The sequence below is a fragment of the Rousettus aegyptiacus genome, unplaced genomic scaffold (assembly GCF_014176215.1).
Source record: "Rousettus aegyptiacus isolate mRouAeg1 unplaced genomic scaffold, mRouAeg1.p scaffold_m13_p_1, whole genome shotgun sequence".
NCBI classification, from domain to species: domain Eukaryota; kingdom Metazoa; phylum Chordata; class Mammalia; order Chiroptera; family Pteropodidae; genus Rousettus; species Rousettus aegyptiacus.
In genome coordinates, this window is record NW_023416284.1 from 333,275 (window position 1) to 349,659 (window position 16,385).

Genomic DNA, 16,385 nt, shown 5'->3' on the forward strand with positions numbered 1-16,385 from the left:
GCCCCGCCGCCGGCCCGCGCTTTGCACCCGCTCCCTAAGTCTGACCCCGCCTCCGCTCCCCCGCCCTTGGCTGCTGCGGGGCGGGTGTGCCCGGCGCCGGGGCGGAGCGAACGCACAGGCGCAGGCGCGGGAGTGGCGGGGGGCGTGGCCAGGCTGCGCGCGCGCGCAGAGCCCACGTGCGGTCCCCGCTCGGCCCGGTCCGGCTCCGCCCCACTCCTCTCCGTCCCGACCCGTCGGGCCATGGGTTCGGGCCGGGCCGCCGACTCGGTGCGGGCGCGCTACCTCGTGTACTTCCAGTACTTAGGCACGGACTTTAAGTACGTCCTCCGGACCCCTCCCGTGCCCGCAACCCCCCCACCCCACGACCCGGCGCCGCGGGAAGCACTGGAGCTGGACACCGACGGCTGCCGACGTCCCAGCGCCGGAGGGGAGGGCGGGAGCCATGTTTAGTATTCGCATCTACGGCCTCGTGCCCCAACACCGAGGAAGAAACGGCCGCGTTGGTCGCATAGTGCAGGTCCGGGGCGGGACAGTCTGCCGCTCGCTGACCTGTGCCTGCCTCTACCCACAGCGGGGTCGCGGCCGTCAGAGGAACCCAGCGTGCCGTCGGGGTCCTGAACTACCTAGAGGTGAGCTCCGCTGGCCTGTCACCCGGGATGGAAGGGGGCGACCCCGGGGAGGGGCAGATGAGAGCCCCACGCCTTGAGCTAGGGGGCGGTCCCTCGAGGCTCTGGTCCTGACCGCGCTGCCCGCTCCGCTCTCGGCGGCTCTGTCCCCACAGGAGGCCGCAGAGAGGCTGAACTCGGTCTTGCCGGTCAAGTTTATCATCTCCAGCCGCACAGATGCTGGAGTCCACGCCCTGTGCAACGCTGCGCACCTGGACGTCCAGCGCCGCTCCGGCCAGCCGCCCTTCTCCCCTGAGATCCTGACCCATGCCCTCAACTCCCACCTGAAACACCCTGCCATCCGGTGCGCAGCGGCTCTGCTCTCCCCCACTCCCCCACTGCATTGATCAGAAAGGACTTTGTGTCTGGATAGGTGTCACTTGTGGGGGTCTCATTCCTCTGGTGTGCATGCCCTTACTCCCACAGGGTCCTGCAGTCCTTCCGTGTGCCCAGTAACTTCCATGCCCGCTATGCAGCCACGTCCAGGACCTACCTGTACCGCCTGGCCACTGGCTGTCCCGGGCTTGCCCAGCTGTCAGTGTTTGAGCGAAACCGATGCTGGGCACTGCGGGCCGAGTGAGTGCGGTGTGAGAGTGAGGGGGGCGGGGCTGCCAGGCCCACCTGGCTGGCGACTTCCTCCTGACCCTCACCTGGCTCCCTGCAGCTGCTTGGATGTGGCTGCCATGCGGGAGGCTGCCCAACACCTCCTGGGGACACATGATTTCAGCGCCTTCCAATCAGCCGGCAGCCCATCCACTAGCACTGTGCGCACACTGCGCCGAGCCTCAGTGTCCCCTGACCCAGCCAGCCCCTTTGTCCTTCCCCAGGAGAGCAGGTGAGGGGGTTCAGCTCGCACACTGGTCTGGAGGTGGTGGGGCCTGGACTTAGCTTCAGCACTGTCCCTGGCAAGGGCAGTGCAGAGGCAGGACACGGCCGGCCCGGGAGCTCCCTAGACACCTGTGAGGGCATCCTGGGCCGTTCAGTGACGCCCATGAACCTGCAGCTGTGTGCTCCCCCCGGGCCGGGGTCCCTGCCAAGCTGGGGCACAGCACGGAGAATGCTGCCTTTCTATGAGGGCTGCCCGCCTTGCCCAGAGTTCACTGCGTGGTGGAGGGGTCTTGGCAGCTGCTGAAAAGGTCCCACTGGGGGAGGAGCACCAGGCCAGTGGCTCCGGCCCAGCCTGACGGGGGTCAGTCCTGCCCCAGCACTGTCCCAGGGGCCTCCAGCCTCGTGGCAGCTGCTGACTTCTAGAACCTTCCCAAATGGGTCAACACTGAAGGGAGGAGTAACTTCTGCACCGTCGGCCTCGAACTCACGCCAAAGAGCCCCCAGCCCGAGGCTTGGATCTTTAGCAGATGAGCTGGCCACACTTCCCTCCCTCAGCTGCCCCAGAGCCAGTGCCAGGACCTGAGCTCCTCTGCCTGAGGGCCCGTCCCCACAGCAAGGCCCAGGCAGGCTCTGCTGCCCCTCGTGCTCTCAAGCGATCTCCCTCCTACTGGTCTCCCTCAGGGGTGGGTGGTCAGTAGAGGCCCCTGGGGTGAAGAGAGGATGGGAAAGTTTTTCCAGGCCCCCTGCCCAGCCCACTTCCCTTGTCTGGGGCCAAACTGGACGCCACAGGTGCCTATGTCCCCAGGAGGTTGCAGTTCTGGACTCTGGAGTTTGAGAGCCAGTCTTTCCTGTACAGACAGGTAGGTTCTGTCCTGGGGCCATCCCAGGGGCAGGGGCGGGGACCTAGGGTCGGGCCACTGTGCCAGTCTCAGCCTTGGGTTGCAGGTGCGGAGGATGACAGCAATCCTGGTGGCCGTAGGGCTGGGGGCCTTGACACCCACTCAGGTGAAGGTGATTCTGGAGAGCCGGGACCCACTGGGCAGGCACCAGACACGTGTGGCCCCAGCCCACGGCTTGTTCCTGAAGTCAGTGCTATACAGAGACCTTGAGGACCTGGGTGAGAGGATGTGGCCTGGGAAGGTCCTGCCTGTACCCCACTGACTGACCCTCCCTCCAGGCTGGGTCCTTGCTAGAGATCTTGATGGTAGAGCTGTCACAGCCCTTGTCTGTGTCATTATAGCGGCCCAGAACCCAGCCTGTACCCAGCAGGAAAGTCCAGCTCCGCTGGGAGCCTTCAGGCCAGAGACCAGCAGTGCAAAGGCAGGCGGCCTGGAGTGAGTGCGTGCCTGGCTCCCCCAGCCCACACCCACTCCTGACCTGGCCCCTTGGGGGAGGGGTCTGAGAGGGGGGCTTCAAGGAGGGAGAATGGGCTCCAGCCTGACCCCAGGTCTGTCCACAGGTCCTGCCTCCAGTGATCCCAAAGCTTCCGGCCTCAAGTCCTCTGTGGGGTCCATAGCATTGAAGCAGCAAATGACCCTCAACGCCCAGCGAACCTCAGGGCTGCCACAGCCCACTAGCCGGACCACTGTGCCCCACTCGGTCAAGTCCTCAGCTGTCTGGGGCCACAGCAGGCCTCCTGTCTCCCAGAGTCCCTTGTGTGCTGGGTGCCCGTCTGCCCCAGGTGGGCACAGGAGACAGGCGTCAGCATTATGAAGGGAGAACATGAGCAGCCTTTGAGTCAGTGTGTGATAGAGGTCAACGGCCCAGACCCGGAAGCAGAAATAAAAGATACTCAGGCTTCAGAGCCATTTATTTCTTCAGCTAAAAACACCCACTTGGGCAGACATGTGACACTGGTCCCACAGACAAAGGCTGCGGCCACCTGTGGGCTCCGCACCCACAGAGGGGAGATCCAAGGCTGAAACGTGGTCCTGGAGTGGGAGCCCATGTCCCCATGGCTGGGCGAAGGGCAGCGGTGGCTGGTCAGCTGCCTCCGCTGGGGGCCTGGGGCAGACCCTTCTTGAGCAGGGATGTGAGGTAGCTCCCCAGCTCCTCGTCCTAGGACAGGAGTGAGGGGCTGTTATCTCAAGCTCCCCAACCTACCCCACCGGTCTCCGACGTGCTGCCAGGGGCCAGCCTTCCTGGGTCTTGTCACAAACCTGGTAGGTCCAGGAGACCAGCAGGACCTTGGTGCCTGGGTCCTCCGAGTGGGCAGCGGCCTGAATGAGGATGGACTCCACAGTCACGGAGCCATCGGGAAGGTGCTGCACGCAGTGGTCCTTGAGGATGCTGTGGGAAAGTTACGCTGAGGCCCCGGCCTGGCCCGCTGGCGCCCCGCCCTCAGGGACAGAAGGGGGGGGCCGGCCCACCTCTTCAGGTGGCCGTAGACGCGCAGGGCCATCTCCTGCTCCTTGCGCGAGTCGTGCAGATGCACGCGGCAGGTGAAGCGCAGCTGGTGCTCGGCCAGGCCCAGCTCCTTGAGGGCCTGCTCTGAGGACACGAGCCGCAAGTTCTGTGGGACAGCGGCAGGTCAGGGAGTGCGGGAGGCGCCCCCCGCAACCACCCGGGCCTGGCGGCCCCCCACGCACTCACACTGTCCTTCATGACCAGGGTGCCGTGCAGCAGCCGGGGCCTTCTGGCGTCAGGGAGCAGCCCTGCAGAGAAGAGGGCAGGTGTCGGAGCCCTGTCAGTGGGGTCTGCCTGCCCCGCCTGGCCCCACCCCGCCCAGGGGCCGGCCCCACATACCCTGTGCCATCTCCCGCTTCAGCAGCCCCAGCGAGATGCCCACAGGGATGCTGGGGCTCGTGGGCAGTGTCACCGTCTCACCATTGGCCGGCATGTAGCAACTGACCCCTGGGCAGAGAAGAGAGCCTCAGCAGGGCTGCCCGGCCCTGCCCAAACCCCTCTGCACCCCGAGCCGCCTGCCCGGCTGCCTACGGAATTCCTGCTCGATCTTCTGCTTCAGGAACTCCATCTTCTTGGCCTCGCCGTGCACCAGCAGCACGCTCTCCGGCTCCGCCTGGCCCACCAGCTGCATGATGCCCTTGGCGTCCGCGTGGGCGCTGAATGACATGTACTCCACTTGCATCTTGACCTCGAGCTGCAGCGTTACAGCACACAAGGGCCGTCACCATCCACCCACGCAGGGCCCGAGGAGCCCTGGGGAGGCTGGGACTCACCACCTGCCGCCCCTCCATCTCCAGCTTGCGCTGCCCGCTGAGGATCTTGTGGCCCACAGTGCCCTGCACGCAGTAGCCAGGCATGATGACCTGCGGCGGGGAGAACGGGGCTGCTGGCCACCTGCGTCGCCTGCTACCTCCTCCCACCTCCGGGCTTCCTCCCAGGATGCCCCCAGCCTGCTGCCCCCCGGAACCTGAACCCATTGCCAGCCCCGCTGCAGACCTGGGCAGACTCAGGGGTCTCGAGCACAAGCCTGCCCAGGCCTCGTCACCATGACCCCTGTTGGTGGGCAAGGGGCAGGGGGAGCTCCAGGGAGCTGCCCTGGAGCCGGACCCTCACCATGTTCTTCTCGTTCCCCGCCCACTTCCGGAAGATCTGCAGGGACTGGCCAGCATGCAGCATCCCTGGTGTGGCAAACACGACCTGCAGATGGCCGTGCAGCAGTCAGATCCAGCCCTCTGCCACCCTCAGAGCAGTCTGACCCTGCGCCGTCATCTCATCCTCAGAACAGGTGTGCCCACTCCCCAGGGAGACCTGCAGGTGCCCCAGCGTGCCCTGCAGGGAAGGGGCACACACACCCGTAGCGCAACCCGGCTGCGGCAAGCACAGGACAGCCAGGCCCACGCCTCGGCCAAGGCCTCACCATCGGGCCCGGGTTGTCGGCAAAGGCGCGGTCAAAGGCCTTGATGTGCTTGAACTCGAACATGTTCCTCTGCACGAAGGTCTTCCGGATCTTCTGGTTGGTCCAGGTGATGAAGAGCTTGTAGTAGTGGTTGGCCTTCTCCGTCAAGCCCGTGGAGAAGTAGATGGGAGCCTTCAGGTTCATGCGCTCCCTGGGGACAGGGCAGCACCTGTCATGTCAGCCCCACGCCCTCGGCTGTCTCCCACCCCTACACCTGGACAGCCGGTGCCCTCAGCCCACTGCCTCCGACAAGTGGGGCTGACGTGCAGCACAGAGGGTGAGCACGGGGAGTTGGTGCCCGCATGCCGTCGCAGGCCTCCTGGCTTGGGCAGGCGCCCTGGACATGGGTGCCCTACGCGTGGGTGCCGTGCTGACGTCGCTGCAGCCTGCACTCTGCGTGGAGCCAGGCTGAGGCCCAGCCGGCTGGATACAGGAGGACCGCATGGCCCATGCTGTGTGCTGAGTGGCCCTCACAGGCACAGGCGTCCACTCCCACCCCCCACCGAGTCCCAGGCTCCCTGGAGCCGGCCCAGCTGTACCTACCAGAAGGTCTCCAGCAGGATACAGAGCTCCTGAGCACGACCTAGCGCAAACACCGGGATCAGCACCTGTGGGGGACCAGGGAGGAGCTTGGGAGGGAGCCCCCAGCAGCACCGCACACCCAGCTCAAGGCCACATGAGCGCGCAGTGGCCAGGCAGTGGCTCCTTGTGGCCACCTTCTCAGGGTGCTGTGAAGACCAGCTTTGCTGACTGCGTCCAGAAGTCATGGCCGGGTACCCGGAGAGCTGGGAGCCCCACCCACTCCTGCCCCCAGCCACGATCTATCCAGAAGTGACCCCAGTGGGTGCCCCGGCCAACCCCTGTTCGGGTCTGAGACCTGAGGGCAAACAAGCGCCCCAGGAAGGCCAGACAGAGCTTTCCTCCCCCGGGGTGGGCGGCCCTCCCTCCCGCGGTGCCCGCGGCCTGGGGCCCTTCCTGACGCTCCCACGGCGCCGGCCACCTTGCCGCCACGCTCCACGGTCTCATGGACCTTCTTCAGGAAGTCTCGCTCCCGGCAGCGCTTGGAATCGCGGATGGTCGTGGCATACGTGGACTCCGTGATGAGCAGGTTGGGGCGGCATTTGTCAATCCAGGCGGCTCTAGAACAGTGGGGGTCATGGCCCACAGTGGACCGGCCACATGCCACAGGGCTGGGAGCGACGCGCTGGCCCCCAGCCCTAACCTGGTCAGGCCCTCTGGCTGGCGGCTGCCCCTCTGCACAGGGCCAGGCAGTGACAAGAAACGCAGACTCTGGCTCACATGGGGGACACGGGGACACTGGAGTGCTGACCACTGAGGCACCCAGCGTGTCCAGGGGGAGGGGGTGGGGCTCCACAAGATGAAGCAAGCACACCGGCCACTTACCCCAGATGCCGGTCCGGAGTCATGTTATAATCGCCCTGGCAGAGAAGGAGGCATCAGGCAGGCACCCCCTCTCCCTGGCCGGCAGCCCCTCCCGGGGCCACGCACTCCACTCACCGTGTAGACCACTGACTCAGAGCCCACTCTGATCTGGAACATGGCGGCCCCCAGCACGTGACCCGCATAGTACGCCTTGATCTCCAGCTCCTCGTCCACCTGCAGGAGAGGGAGGGCAGAGCTCAGGTCTGGGGCTGTGCTGGGGGCCGGGAGGGGGCGGCTGAGGCGGCAGAGGGCAGGCGCGGATGGCACCGCGCTCGCCTTGCACTGCGTCCTCGTTTTCACATCCAACGCCAGTCTTCAACCAAAAGTAACCCAAGCCGAAAGACAAGACTAGGGAGTAGGAAGCAGGGGAACAGCCTGGAAAAGCGGACTGTCAAAGGACCGCGGTTAAAACACCTGAAGAACTAACAGGCAAGGTTAAGGATGTTGGCCAAAGAACAGACACTACTAAAAAAGGTGGAAATCCCAAAACCAGGAACTATGAAAGAGCGAATTAAGAATTGAGCAGGAGCGTTTAACAGCACTACTCGTAAGCAAAGATGACGACTGAACGGGCACACACAGAAGGAAGCGTCCAGGCTGAAGGACGGGAGGCTGGCGGGGGCCCAGAGCGAGGCCCCCACGACCCCCCAGGGCCCCGGCCAGAGGACGGGGACCAGCACGGGCTACCCTGGGAGAGGCAGGTGAAAGGCACCGGGCTGGGACACAGGACATCCCGCCCCCGAGCAGGTAAGTGAAAGGAAACAGAAGCGCTTCCCCAGAGCATGCTGCCCCAGAGGACGCTTCTGACAGCAGCTGGGAAGATACAGCCGAAGCGACAGCGGAGCTGGAGCCCCGCAGCTCAGGAAAACGGCCCCGGAGCACGAGGCGAGGCGGTGGCCCCCTCGCCAGACCCATGCTGGCTCCGCTGCAGATCCACCATCCCAGGCAGTGAGGGCCATGGGCACGGGCTGCGGTGAGAAAGGGCAGCGCAGCGTGGACGCCCGGCGACCCTGCGGCCGGCACTGCCGTCCTGGCGGGCTCGCGCACACCACGACACTAAAAGCTAAAACCCGCAGAAACGACAGCCCGTGGGCGCGGCTGGGAAACATCCGAGGCCCCGGCGGCCGGCAAAGAGGCAGCGCTAGGGGCTTGTCAGCAAGGACGCTTGTTATCACCTCTGCCACTACGGCAATTCTGAGAGCACGTGACGGCAGGCAGAGCCCCGCCTCCAAGGGGAACCGGGCGAACGCACACCCCCTGAGAAGCTTCACCAAATCTGACGTCTCCCACCTGCTTTCAGGCCTCCGTTTCCCCGCCCCGCACACAACCATGGCTGAGATGGGGCCCAGAGCGCACCGCCCAGCACCGGGCGCCCTGCGGGGCTCGCTCGGCGCACTGTCCAGCCCCGCCTTCCCCCGGCCAGCACGCCGAGCTCCCCCGTGCCCGACGGGGCAAGCCAGCCTGTGCCCCTCCGGCCTCTTCCACGGGGTCAAGCACAAAGCTGGGCGAGCGGCAGAGGACACCGCGCCCCTGCCCAAATGCCGCCTCCCGCTGATGGCACAGTGCCTGCCAGAGACCCTGACCTGGACCGTCTGGTGGAGGTGGACGGCCACCACCTTCTTCATGCAGTCCTTGATCATCTGGGAGGTGAAGAAGTTGGCCTCCCCCTTCTTGTCCACGGCGATCTTGCGGTAGTCCTCCAGCAGGATGGGGCAGATGGCCTGGGTGGGGTGGGTCATGTAGATGGGCCCGTCGTAGCCCACCATCTCGCTGAAGTAGGGGAGCGCCCCGCAGTGGTCCAGGTGGAAGTGGCTGGGGGTGCGGCACGGTCAGCCGGCCACTGCGCCCCCACCTCACCCCACCCCGCGCACCGGCTCGACTTGGGTCATTCCGCCGACCCACTTGCCCGCTGGTTCATTCATTCGCTGAGCGCCTACTGTGCGCCTGGCACTATCCTAAGCACTGGAGAACGAGGGGCAAAAACAAGCCCGCCTTCCGGACCCACAGCCCGCGAGCCTGGCTCGGCGGAAACGGGCGAGGAGGGACGGCCCGCGTCAGATGGGGACACGCTCCGTGAGGAGAGCAGGAGCCGCCATCTCTGGTGGGCGGTCGGGAGCACCCGGTGGCATGTGTACCGAGGAGGGATGAGGCCTGGCGAGGCATGGGGACAGAGGGACAGGACTGGCATGGGGGACGGGGCGGGCGCTGCCACCAAAATGCTTCTGAGGCTGACAGGAGGCCTGAGAAGAGATGGGTCTCGCTGCGTGAGGCGCCGTCTGCGCACTGGGGGCCTCCGCCCTGCCACAGGCCAGCTGCCCTGACGTGGCCTCATCTCCCTAGGGCACCTAGGCTCTCATCCGCGACCCTTGGGGACACAGCCAACAGGCATACACAGCACTCTCCCCCTTCCGCAGGGCTCACCGCAGCCCAAGGAGCAGCCGTGAACACCCGTGACCACACCAGGGCACTGCCTTCGGGACCAGCGTCCAGAGCAGGCGGGGCCAGCCCCGGGGTGAGCCCAGGTCAGCGACACCCAGCGCCTGCCGCCTCCGCAGGCGCAGCGCCACCCCCAGCTGCCGACAGGGGCCCACCTGATGATCACGCAGTCCAGGAAGTCGGTGAGCCGGCCGTTGCGGGTGATGTAGGAGAAGTCAGGGAAGCGCCTCTGAGGGGCCAAGAGCGAGCGTCAGACTGCGACGGCCGCCAGGTCTGCAGGAAGCAGCGGGCGCCGGCACCCCGCCCGGGTTGCGGCAGGGCGCTGACCACCTCAGCCCCCGGGAGCAGGGAGCAGGTCGCCTGGGCTGCCCCTGCCACACTGCGGCACCCCCGAGCCCCTCTGCCATGTGACGGTGGGGGCTGCCCAGGAACGGCAACCCCGGACCCACCTCCTGCCACGACCCGCTCGCCCCAACTGCCCCCACCCCATGGGTCAGAACCTCCCGCTGAGTTCCGGGGTCCTCGACGAGGAGCAAGCAGGGTGACAGGACTCACATCGTCGTTGAAGCCCATGTGCATCCCACAGTCCAGCATGACGTTCTTGCCCGCTATGGAGACCAGGATGCAGCTTCGGCCCACATCCTGGCCGGCTCCTGCAGGGGCGACGGGCCAGGTGTGCCAAACCCCTCCCTGCCCTCTGGCCCTCCCCATCCCCGCAGAGCCCTCGGTGGGGCAGGACACGACCCACGGCTGCTGTGGGGACACGTGAGACGAGGAAGTCGCCACCTTCGCACGCTGATGGGTGAGAGAGATGCGCGGGGAGGGGACAAAGTGCCGAGCCCTCCAGGCCAATTCCGGCGCGCGTGTCCCCCCCACTGCGCCTCCCGCCTCAGGCCCAGCCTCTACCACCTGGGGCCAGTGCATGGAAGAAGCCCCTCACCCCTCAAGGTAGCAGCCACCCCACTGTGACCCACCCGTACCCTCGAAGGCAGGGCCAAGTGACAGGGGCTGGACTGTGGTCCCAGCACCAACAGAGGCAAACTGGCACTACGCCAGGCCTCGCCACCCCTCCTGAAACCTCGGCTGGGGGCACATCTAGGCTGTGGGGCCCCCTCCCCCTGGCCCTGCCCTCAGGAGGTGTCAGGAGGTGTCTGTGCTGGTGGTGCCAGCACAGAGGTTCCCCATGTGGCTTCGGGCAGCTGTGGGGAAACAGGCCCCAGATGCCCTGCGATGACCAGCTACAGTGACCAGACCTCAACCTGAATCTCATCCACGCTCCTGACTTCTAAGCCCTGCCCAGCTGCTCCAGCCCCAGCAGGGCACATCCTGGCCACCTCTTATGGCTGTCTGTCACCTCCTCTGGGGCCTGGAGACCCAAATACAAAAGGACGCAGCCTTGGCAGGGCCTGATGACATGCTTTCCACCTTAGAGCCTACAAGTCTCCCTCTGCTGGCTGCCGGACCTTTGTTACCACCACACACACACCAGGGTGACAGGGCCTCTGCCCAGAGCAGGATGTGGGCTGGTCCTAGAGAAGCATGTCACCCATGACAACAGCAAGTGACACCAGCCTTTCTGCGTGCCTCCAGCAGTCCAGCCACAGGTGGAGGCCCTCGGGTCTCTTACAGGTCCGCCCCTGTCCCCACCAGGACGTGCCCCCGAGGGCACAGTCTCAGCTGTCTACTCCCTGCTGCACGGTCCTGGAGTCATGCCAGCTCAGAGGCCCGCTAGACACGTGTAGGAGAAAGAAGAGCCACCTTCTTCACAGACGAGGAGGTGAAGTCACGGGCTCAGCTCCCAGCCACAGGGCTCCTAAGCACGGGGCTAGGGACAGTCCACCGGGTTCCAGTGCCCAGCTCCTGGGCACTGGCTGCCGCCTGCAACAGGACCCACGACAATCCCGGGGTGCAAAGACAGTGATCTGACTGGGCGGGACACGTGGGGAACAGAGGCCGGGCACACAGGAGAAAGCAAAGGGCACCTCGGGAGCGCATGCTCCAAGGCAAGGGGACCGATGAGCCCATGGATGACACAAATCGAGTGCACCAGGTGGACATCAGCACCACAGAGGTAAGTCAGGCAGCAAAGGGGACACAGAAACCTCCAGAACCATGGCAGGCTTATGACTTGCAAGCGGGGTAGACAGAGAGCTGGGAAAGGGGGCAGGCGTGCAAAGGCCCTGTGGCGCAGGTAACCTGGGACACTTTCCACACCTGGCCCAAGTGACCAGGGATCCTGTAAGGCAGACGCTGGTGAGGGGAGACTGGGGCCGAAGCAGTCCTGCCTTGATGACACTGAGGCTGGGTGACCTTGGGGGCACACCCAGGTGAGACTGGACCAGGGTATCGGAAGCAGAATAAAGGACTACTTGAGCAGAGTGAGCAGCGAAAAAGAGCCAAACGGGAAAGGGCTAGAAAGGGGTCCTGCACAGGCCCCGGAGAGGAGCCAGGGGAGGGGAGGGTGTGCGGCCACAGCGGCCAGCGGGGTCCCTGTGTCGACAGCTGGGAGAGGCCGTGGGGCTGACAACACGTACGGCGGCGTGGCTTGTGTGATCTGACCCTGCTGGCCAAGGGCAGTGGCGTTCGCTGCAGCTGCCGACAGGTCAGCGACAGCACTGGAGCTGCTGGGCTATTTCAGGGAGAGCTCACAGCATGACAGTGTGCAGGTGGGGGGCCATCTGCAGCAGAAGGGGCTCCCGACACAGCACAGTGACAAAGGCAGGAGTGGGAACAGCACACAGAATGTGAGCGGGAAGAAGCCCAGAGAGATCTGGAGGGCCGGCCGCCAAAACAACGCCAGCTGCTTCTGGGACCCTGGATTTGAGTGATCTTTTTTTCACTTCGTACTGTTCTGGACTGTTCGGGCTTTTCAAAGTGCACATGTATATGTTTTGCAAAAGGCAAAGCTACTTTTTTTTTTTAACGTTGCAGAGGCCAACTAAAACGAGGGCTGAACTGAGGGCAGACCACCGGGTCGGGTAAACGGGGGTCTGCAGGGAACTGGGCGCGAGACAGACGCGAGGGGAAGGCAAAGGCGACCTGAAGCATCAGACCACGTGCAAAGGGAAATAAAGTGTGGAGGCGGCGTCGCTCGGGGCCGCTTTAGGTGATCTCGTCCTCACCTCACCTCACTGTTAGGAAAACGGGACACGGCGGGGTAGCCAGGACGTGACCCCAAAGCCATCCCCCGCGCTCTCTCCACAAAGGGCCTGAGCCGGCACGAGCAGCGGCCCGAGGCGTCCGCGACCGCAGCTCCGGGACGGTGCCGCCCCCTGGGCCTCCGGGGCCCGTCCCCAGACCTCCGCCCGGCGCAGCGCGCGCGAGGTGGCGGCCGCAGGCCCCGCACTCACCCAGGGGAGTGACCCTGATCTCGGGCATCCTGCCGGGGAGCGCTCCGAAGCCCCGTCGCCGCTGCGCTCGGCGAGCCGCCGCGCCCGCCGCGCCCGGACCGGCAGCCCCGGGACCCCGACACCGCGCCGCCGCGACAACTAGCCGCGCGAGCGCACGGCCGCGGCGCGCACTGCGCAGGCGCAGCCCCTGGCGCCGGCTTCCGGTGCGCCGCCGGAAACGGGGCCGCGCTTCCGGCCTCCCAATTGGGCGGCCGGCGACCAATCCCGGCGGGCGGGCGGGGTCCCGCGGCCCCGGCGGCAGCGGCGGCGGCACAGGTGAGCGCGCGGAGCGCAGCCGGGCAACGGAGCCCGACCTCAGCCGGCGGGCGCCCCTGTCCCTGGGGGCTTTCAGCCTGCCGTCCTGCTGCCGGCCACAGGGCTCGGGCGCTTAGGCCGCCCTCCCGCTGAGCCCTGACCCTCGGCTGCTTCTGGGGGCTGTTGGCGGTGCGGTGCGTCACCTTCCCAGAGCTGGCGGACTGCCCTCCCCCTGGCTGCGCAGCCACTGCCCTTCCTGTTTCTCTGAAAGGCTCCTGGCAGCTGCTGCTGGCTGCGGCGCGGGTTCTGGGCAGGAAGGCCAGGCCCGAAGGCTGTCTGGTGGCCAGGAAGGTAACCCTGCGCGCCTCAGAGGCCACCTGCTCAGCGGGCAGAATACTGAGGCGCTGAGTAGGGGAAGGGTGCGCCGAAAGTCCTGGAGAGACGCTTTCCTGAGGCCAGGTTCCCCCCACACGTGAGGCAGGGTGAGCTCACCTCCAAGGGGTAGGGGCTCCACCCGATGCCAGGCATACGGTCAAAGCCTTGGGGCCTGCAGGGCCTCAGCATCCACTGGGCCCCATTGGACGCTCCCACAGATGGTGGGCAAGGCAGGATTTCCTGGCCCATTTTCCCCGGAGATGAAGGACTAGGTCTTAGGTTGGTGAGTGACCTGCCCACAAGAGTGGGGGGCAGAGGCTGCATAGGCTCCCAGGGATCATTCCTGGCTGGGGCTATTGCCCCACTTGGGTGGCCTCCCACCCTTGCTGAGGCACCCAGCACCGAAGGCACAGGAACCCCGAGGCCTAGTGAGATAAGAGCTTTTCCTGGACACGAGGTAGGATGCAGTCAGGTCCCCAAGGCCCATCAGAGCCACCCTGCAGTGCCAGCCCTGGGCACCCAGGGAGGCAAGGGCTAGGGTGCTCAGTGGCACCCACTCAGTGTGTGGGTGCTTAGATGTTTGTGGAGTGACTGTATGAATGCAAGCAGAATCCAGAGCAGGAGTGTGGCACTTCCGGAAGGTTCCTCGGGGCTGTGGGATGGCCTGTGGCCATCTTCGGTGTGGAAAGGCCTTTGGCCCAGCCGCCCATCTGGGTGAGACGTGTGTCAGTACAAGTACTGAGTACAGTGTCAGTACAGCTGAAAAGATTGGTTTCTGTCCAGCAAAAGCTGGCCCATGGCCTCCGTGCTGGCTTCCGGGATGGATGCAGCTGTGAGAAAGGAAGGGCGAGGCTGCGGGCCCCCTCCCCGGCCAGCCTGCCTCACCCCCCGTCTCTCTCTACAGCTCACGCTCCTCCTCCTGCCCTGTTGGAATTCCCTATCCTTGGTCTTGCCTGACCCCACCCCTACTAGAATGTTGCCAGACAAGGCTGAGCTGCTGCTCTCTGTCACCTGAGTGCCTAGAACAGCGCCTGCTCTAGGTGGGGACAGCACACGTCCCTGCAACTAGCAAGAGCACATGAGTAGAGGTGTCGCCGTGAGTAAGACATAGCAGAGCCGTTCGGCAAAGCCTGAGTGACAAGGAGGGGCCGGCATAGGGCCCCGCAGGGTCAGGTGTGTGAGTGTCCCAGGCTCCTGGGGCAGGGGCCCGACTGGGGAGGGGCTCACTGCGGACTTCCAGTGGGGAACAGTGGGACCCAAGTTGCTTCTTTCCTTCCAGGCCTGCCCAAGGTGTGAGCTAATTCAGCGAGACAACCCACCAGCCGGACCCGGCGCCTCCATTGGAAAATGGCTGACTCGGAATCGGACTTCAATCTGAAAGTAGTCCTGGTCAGTTTCAAGCAGTGTCTCAACGAGGCGGAGGAGGTGCAGCTGGACCACTACCTCGCCGGCTGGAAGGGGCTGATCAGGTGCGTGCGCAAGACCTCTGCCCGAAGACGGGCTTTGCTGGCTGCAGTCCCCGGGTGCCTGGGAGACGGGGCGGGGCGCGCTGCCCCGAGGTGAGTGCCTGCGCCTCTCACAGGTTCCTGAACAGCCTGGGCGCCATCTTCTCCTTCATCTCCAAGGACGTGGTGACGAAGGTGCAGATCATGGAAGGCCTGTGCGGCGGCCCCGGACGGGAGCACTACAGCACCCTGCAGTCCATGGTGGCCTACGAGGTGGGCCACAAGCTGGTGGACCTGGAGCGGCGCGCCTGCCACCCCGACTCGGGCTGTCGGACGGTGCTGCGGCTGCACCGGGCCCTGCGCTGGCTGCAGCTCTTCCTGGAGGGGCTGCGCACCAGCCCGGAGGACGCCAGCACCGCCACGCTCTGCACCGAGTCCTACAACGCCTCGCTGGCCGCCTTCCACCCCTGGATCGTCCGCCGGGCTGTCACCGTGGCGTTCTGCACGCTGCCCACACGCAGGGCCTTCCTGGAGGCCATGAACGTGGGGCCCCCCGAGAAGGCTGTGGAGATGCTGGGCGAGGCCCTGCCCTTCATCGAGCGTGTGTACAGCATCTCCCAGAAGCTCTACGCCGAGCACGCCCTGCTGGGCCTGCCCTAGGGGCTGGAGGCCGGGGCAGCTGGGCTGTCAGTCCTGGGCGAAGGAGGACCACTCTTCCCCTGCAGACGGGGCATGGGGAATGACAGGCCACGTGGCCCACATGCGAGAACGCAGGTCTGGCCGTGTGCTCCACACCTGTCCCCTCGCTCTGCCTGGGCCTTCTAGCTTTACGCTCGGCCAGGTCCCTGTGCGTGCAGTCAGGCGTCACCCAGTGGGTAATGTGCAGGAGGCGAGGCGGGGGTGGTGCAGGACCAGCGTCCTTGCAGAAGCCCAGGAGGCTGCCTTGGCCTGTGGTCTGTGAGATGGGGTGAATCGCAGGTCCCAGGAGGGCAGCCTCCGCCGGCCAGCATGTTCAGCTATGCGTGTCCTTCCCAGACCCAGGATGCAGTGTCTGCCCAGGTGGGCTGCTTCCGGCTCCTCTGTGCCATGCAAGCTGTCCCCAGGCCAGGGAGAGAATCCCTGGGCAGTGGCTGGCATTGCAGCCCGTTCCCTGCCCCTCGCCTTGTTAGCCAGGGCCCCACGTGTTTGCAGCAGGGACAGTGGGAGCCACGCACAGGCCGGCTCCGCCTCTGCTGCCTCCTGCAGCCTCCCCACCCAGTGCTCCCCAGGCAGCCGCCTGTGAGTCTGCGGAGCACAACCCCAGAGCCCCTGGGGGCCCGTGACTGCTGGGCCAAGTGGCCTCTCCCTCCCCAGTTCCAGCAAGATGCTGCGTTCACTGTTCTCTGCCCCTGACCGCTCTATCTCCACGGAGCTCAGGAGACCCAGGGTGGATGGCAGACGGAGGGGCCTGGACCGCTTCGCCTATGACAGCGGCAGCCAGCCCAGCCCAGCCGTCGCCGAGCACTTGGGAGCCTGGCCTGTTCCACTGGTTCTTCGTGGTGATCTCAGGTCCATGGTGCCAGGGGAGCGGTGTCCGCCACGCAGCAGCTGTGCATACCTGGGGGCTTGTAGGACCCTCGGAAACCGATACGGGTGGCGGTTTCCCCGACATGAATAAATTGCGGTTATAGAAGCTGATGCTGCGCTC

General features: G+C 65.6%; 3 protein-coding genes across 12 annotated transcripts; 2 read left to right on the forward strand and 1 right to left on the reverse strand.

Moving 5' to 3' along the window:
• Nucleotides 1-168: 168 nt before the first annotated feature.
• Nucleotides 169-3,295, forward strand: PUSL1 (pseudouridine synthase like 1). Of its 4 annotated transcripts, none has more exons than XM_016144481.2 (9): nt 169-317; nt 572-629; nt 782-969; nt 1,092-1,241; nt 1,330-1,500; nt 2,299-2,353; nt 2,439-2,610; nt 2,734-2,831; nt 2,953-3,295. In XM_016144481.2, exons 1-8 carry the CDS (start codon nt 241-243, stop codon nt 2,829-2,831), a joined length of 969 nt encoding a protein of 322 aa, XP_015999967.2. In that variant the 5' UTR covers nt 169-240; the 3' UTR covers nt 2,953-3,295. The 4 variants fall into 4 exon arrangements, with proteins under 4 accessions (XP_015999967.2, XP_015999965.2, XP_036083253.1 ...); XM_016144479.2 differs by having other exon boundaries at nt 2,734-2,827; XM_036227360.1 differs by having other exon boundaries at nt 2,350-2,353; nt 2,734-2,827.
• On the reverse strand, nt 3,276-12,736 carry INTS11 (integrator complex subunit 11). Its single transcript, XM_016144477.2, is given in 18 exon segments — nt 3,276-3,488; nt 3,491-3,551; nt 3,653-3,782; nt 3,863-4,005; nt 4,086-4,147; nt 4,239-4,346; nt 4,431-4,593; nt 4,673-4,762; nt 5,013-5,096; nt 5,317-5,506; nt 5,899-5,963; nt 6,356-6,494; nt 6,760-6,794; nt 6,874-6,972; nt 8,382-8,610; nt 9,390-9,463; nt 9,790-9,887; nt 12,585-12,736. Coding segments are annotated over 18 exon segments (2,001 nt in total). The 5' UTR covers nt 12,613-12,736; the 3' UTR covers nt 3,276-3,285.
• Nucleotides 12,737-12,839: 103 nt separating this feature from the next.
• On the forward strand, nt 12,840-16,375 carry LOC107510704 (ceramide-1-phosphate transfer protein). 7 transcript variants are annotated; one of them, XM_016144472.2, is made up of 4 exons: nt 12,858-12,899; nt 14,158-14,426; nt 14,533-14,722; nt 14,836-16,375. In XM_016144472.2, the coding sequence occupies exons 3-4, from the start codon at nt 14,601-14,603 to the stop codon at nt 15,356-15,358; spliced, it is 645 nt and encodes a 214-aa protein (XP_015999958.1). In that variant the 5' UTR covers nt 12,858-12,899; nt 14,158-14,426; nt 14,533-14,600; the 3' UTR covers nt 15,359-16,375. The 7 variants fall into 7 exon arrangements, with proteins under 7 accessions (XP_015999962.1, XP_015999958.1, XP_015999957.1 ...); XM_016144471.2 differs by lacking the exon at nt 12,858-12,899 and adding an exon at nt 12,911-13,229; XM_016144469.2 differs by lacking the exon at nt 12,858-12,899 and adding an exon at nt 13,223-13,360.
• Nucleotides 16,376-16,385: the final 10 nt, after the last annotated feature.

Bases quoted from the DNA above. Each gene is read 5' to 3' on its own strand.
- PUSL1 (XM_016144479.2), top strand. From the start codon at position 241: ATGGGTTCGGGCCGGGCCGCCGACTCGGTGCGGGCGCGCTACCTCGTG. The intron at 1,501-2,298 runs GTGAGGGGGTTC...CTATGTCCCCAG, and splicing joins GTCCTTCCCCAGGAGAGCAG to GAGGTTGCAGTTCTGGACTC. The intron at 2,354-2,438 runs GTAGGTTCTGTC...CTTGGGTTGCAG, and splicing joins AGTCTTTCCTGTACAGACAG to GTGCGGAGGATGACAGCAAT.
- LOC107510704 (XM_016144476.2), top strand. From the start codon at position 14,601: ATGGCTGACTCGGAATCGGACTTCAATCTGAAAGTAGTCCTGGTCAGT. The intron at 14,723-14,835 runs GTGCGTGCGCAA...CGCCTCTCACAG, and splicing joins GGCTGGAAGGGGCTGATCAG to GTTCCTGAACAGCCTGGGCG.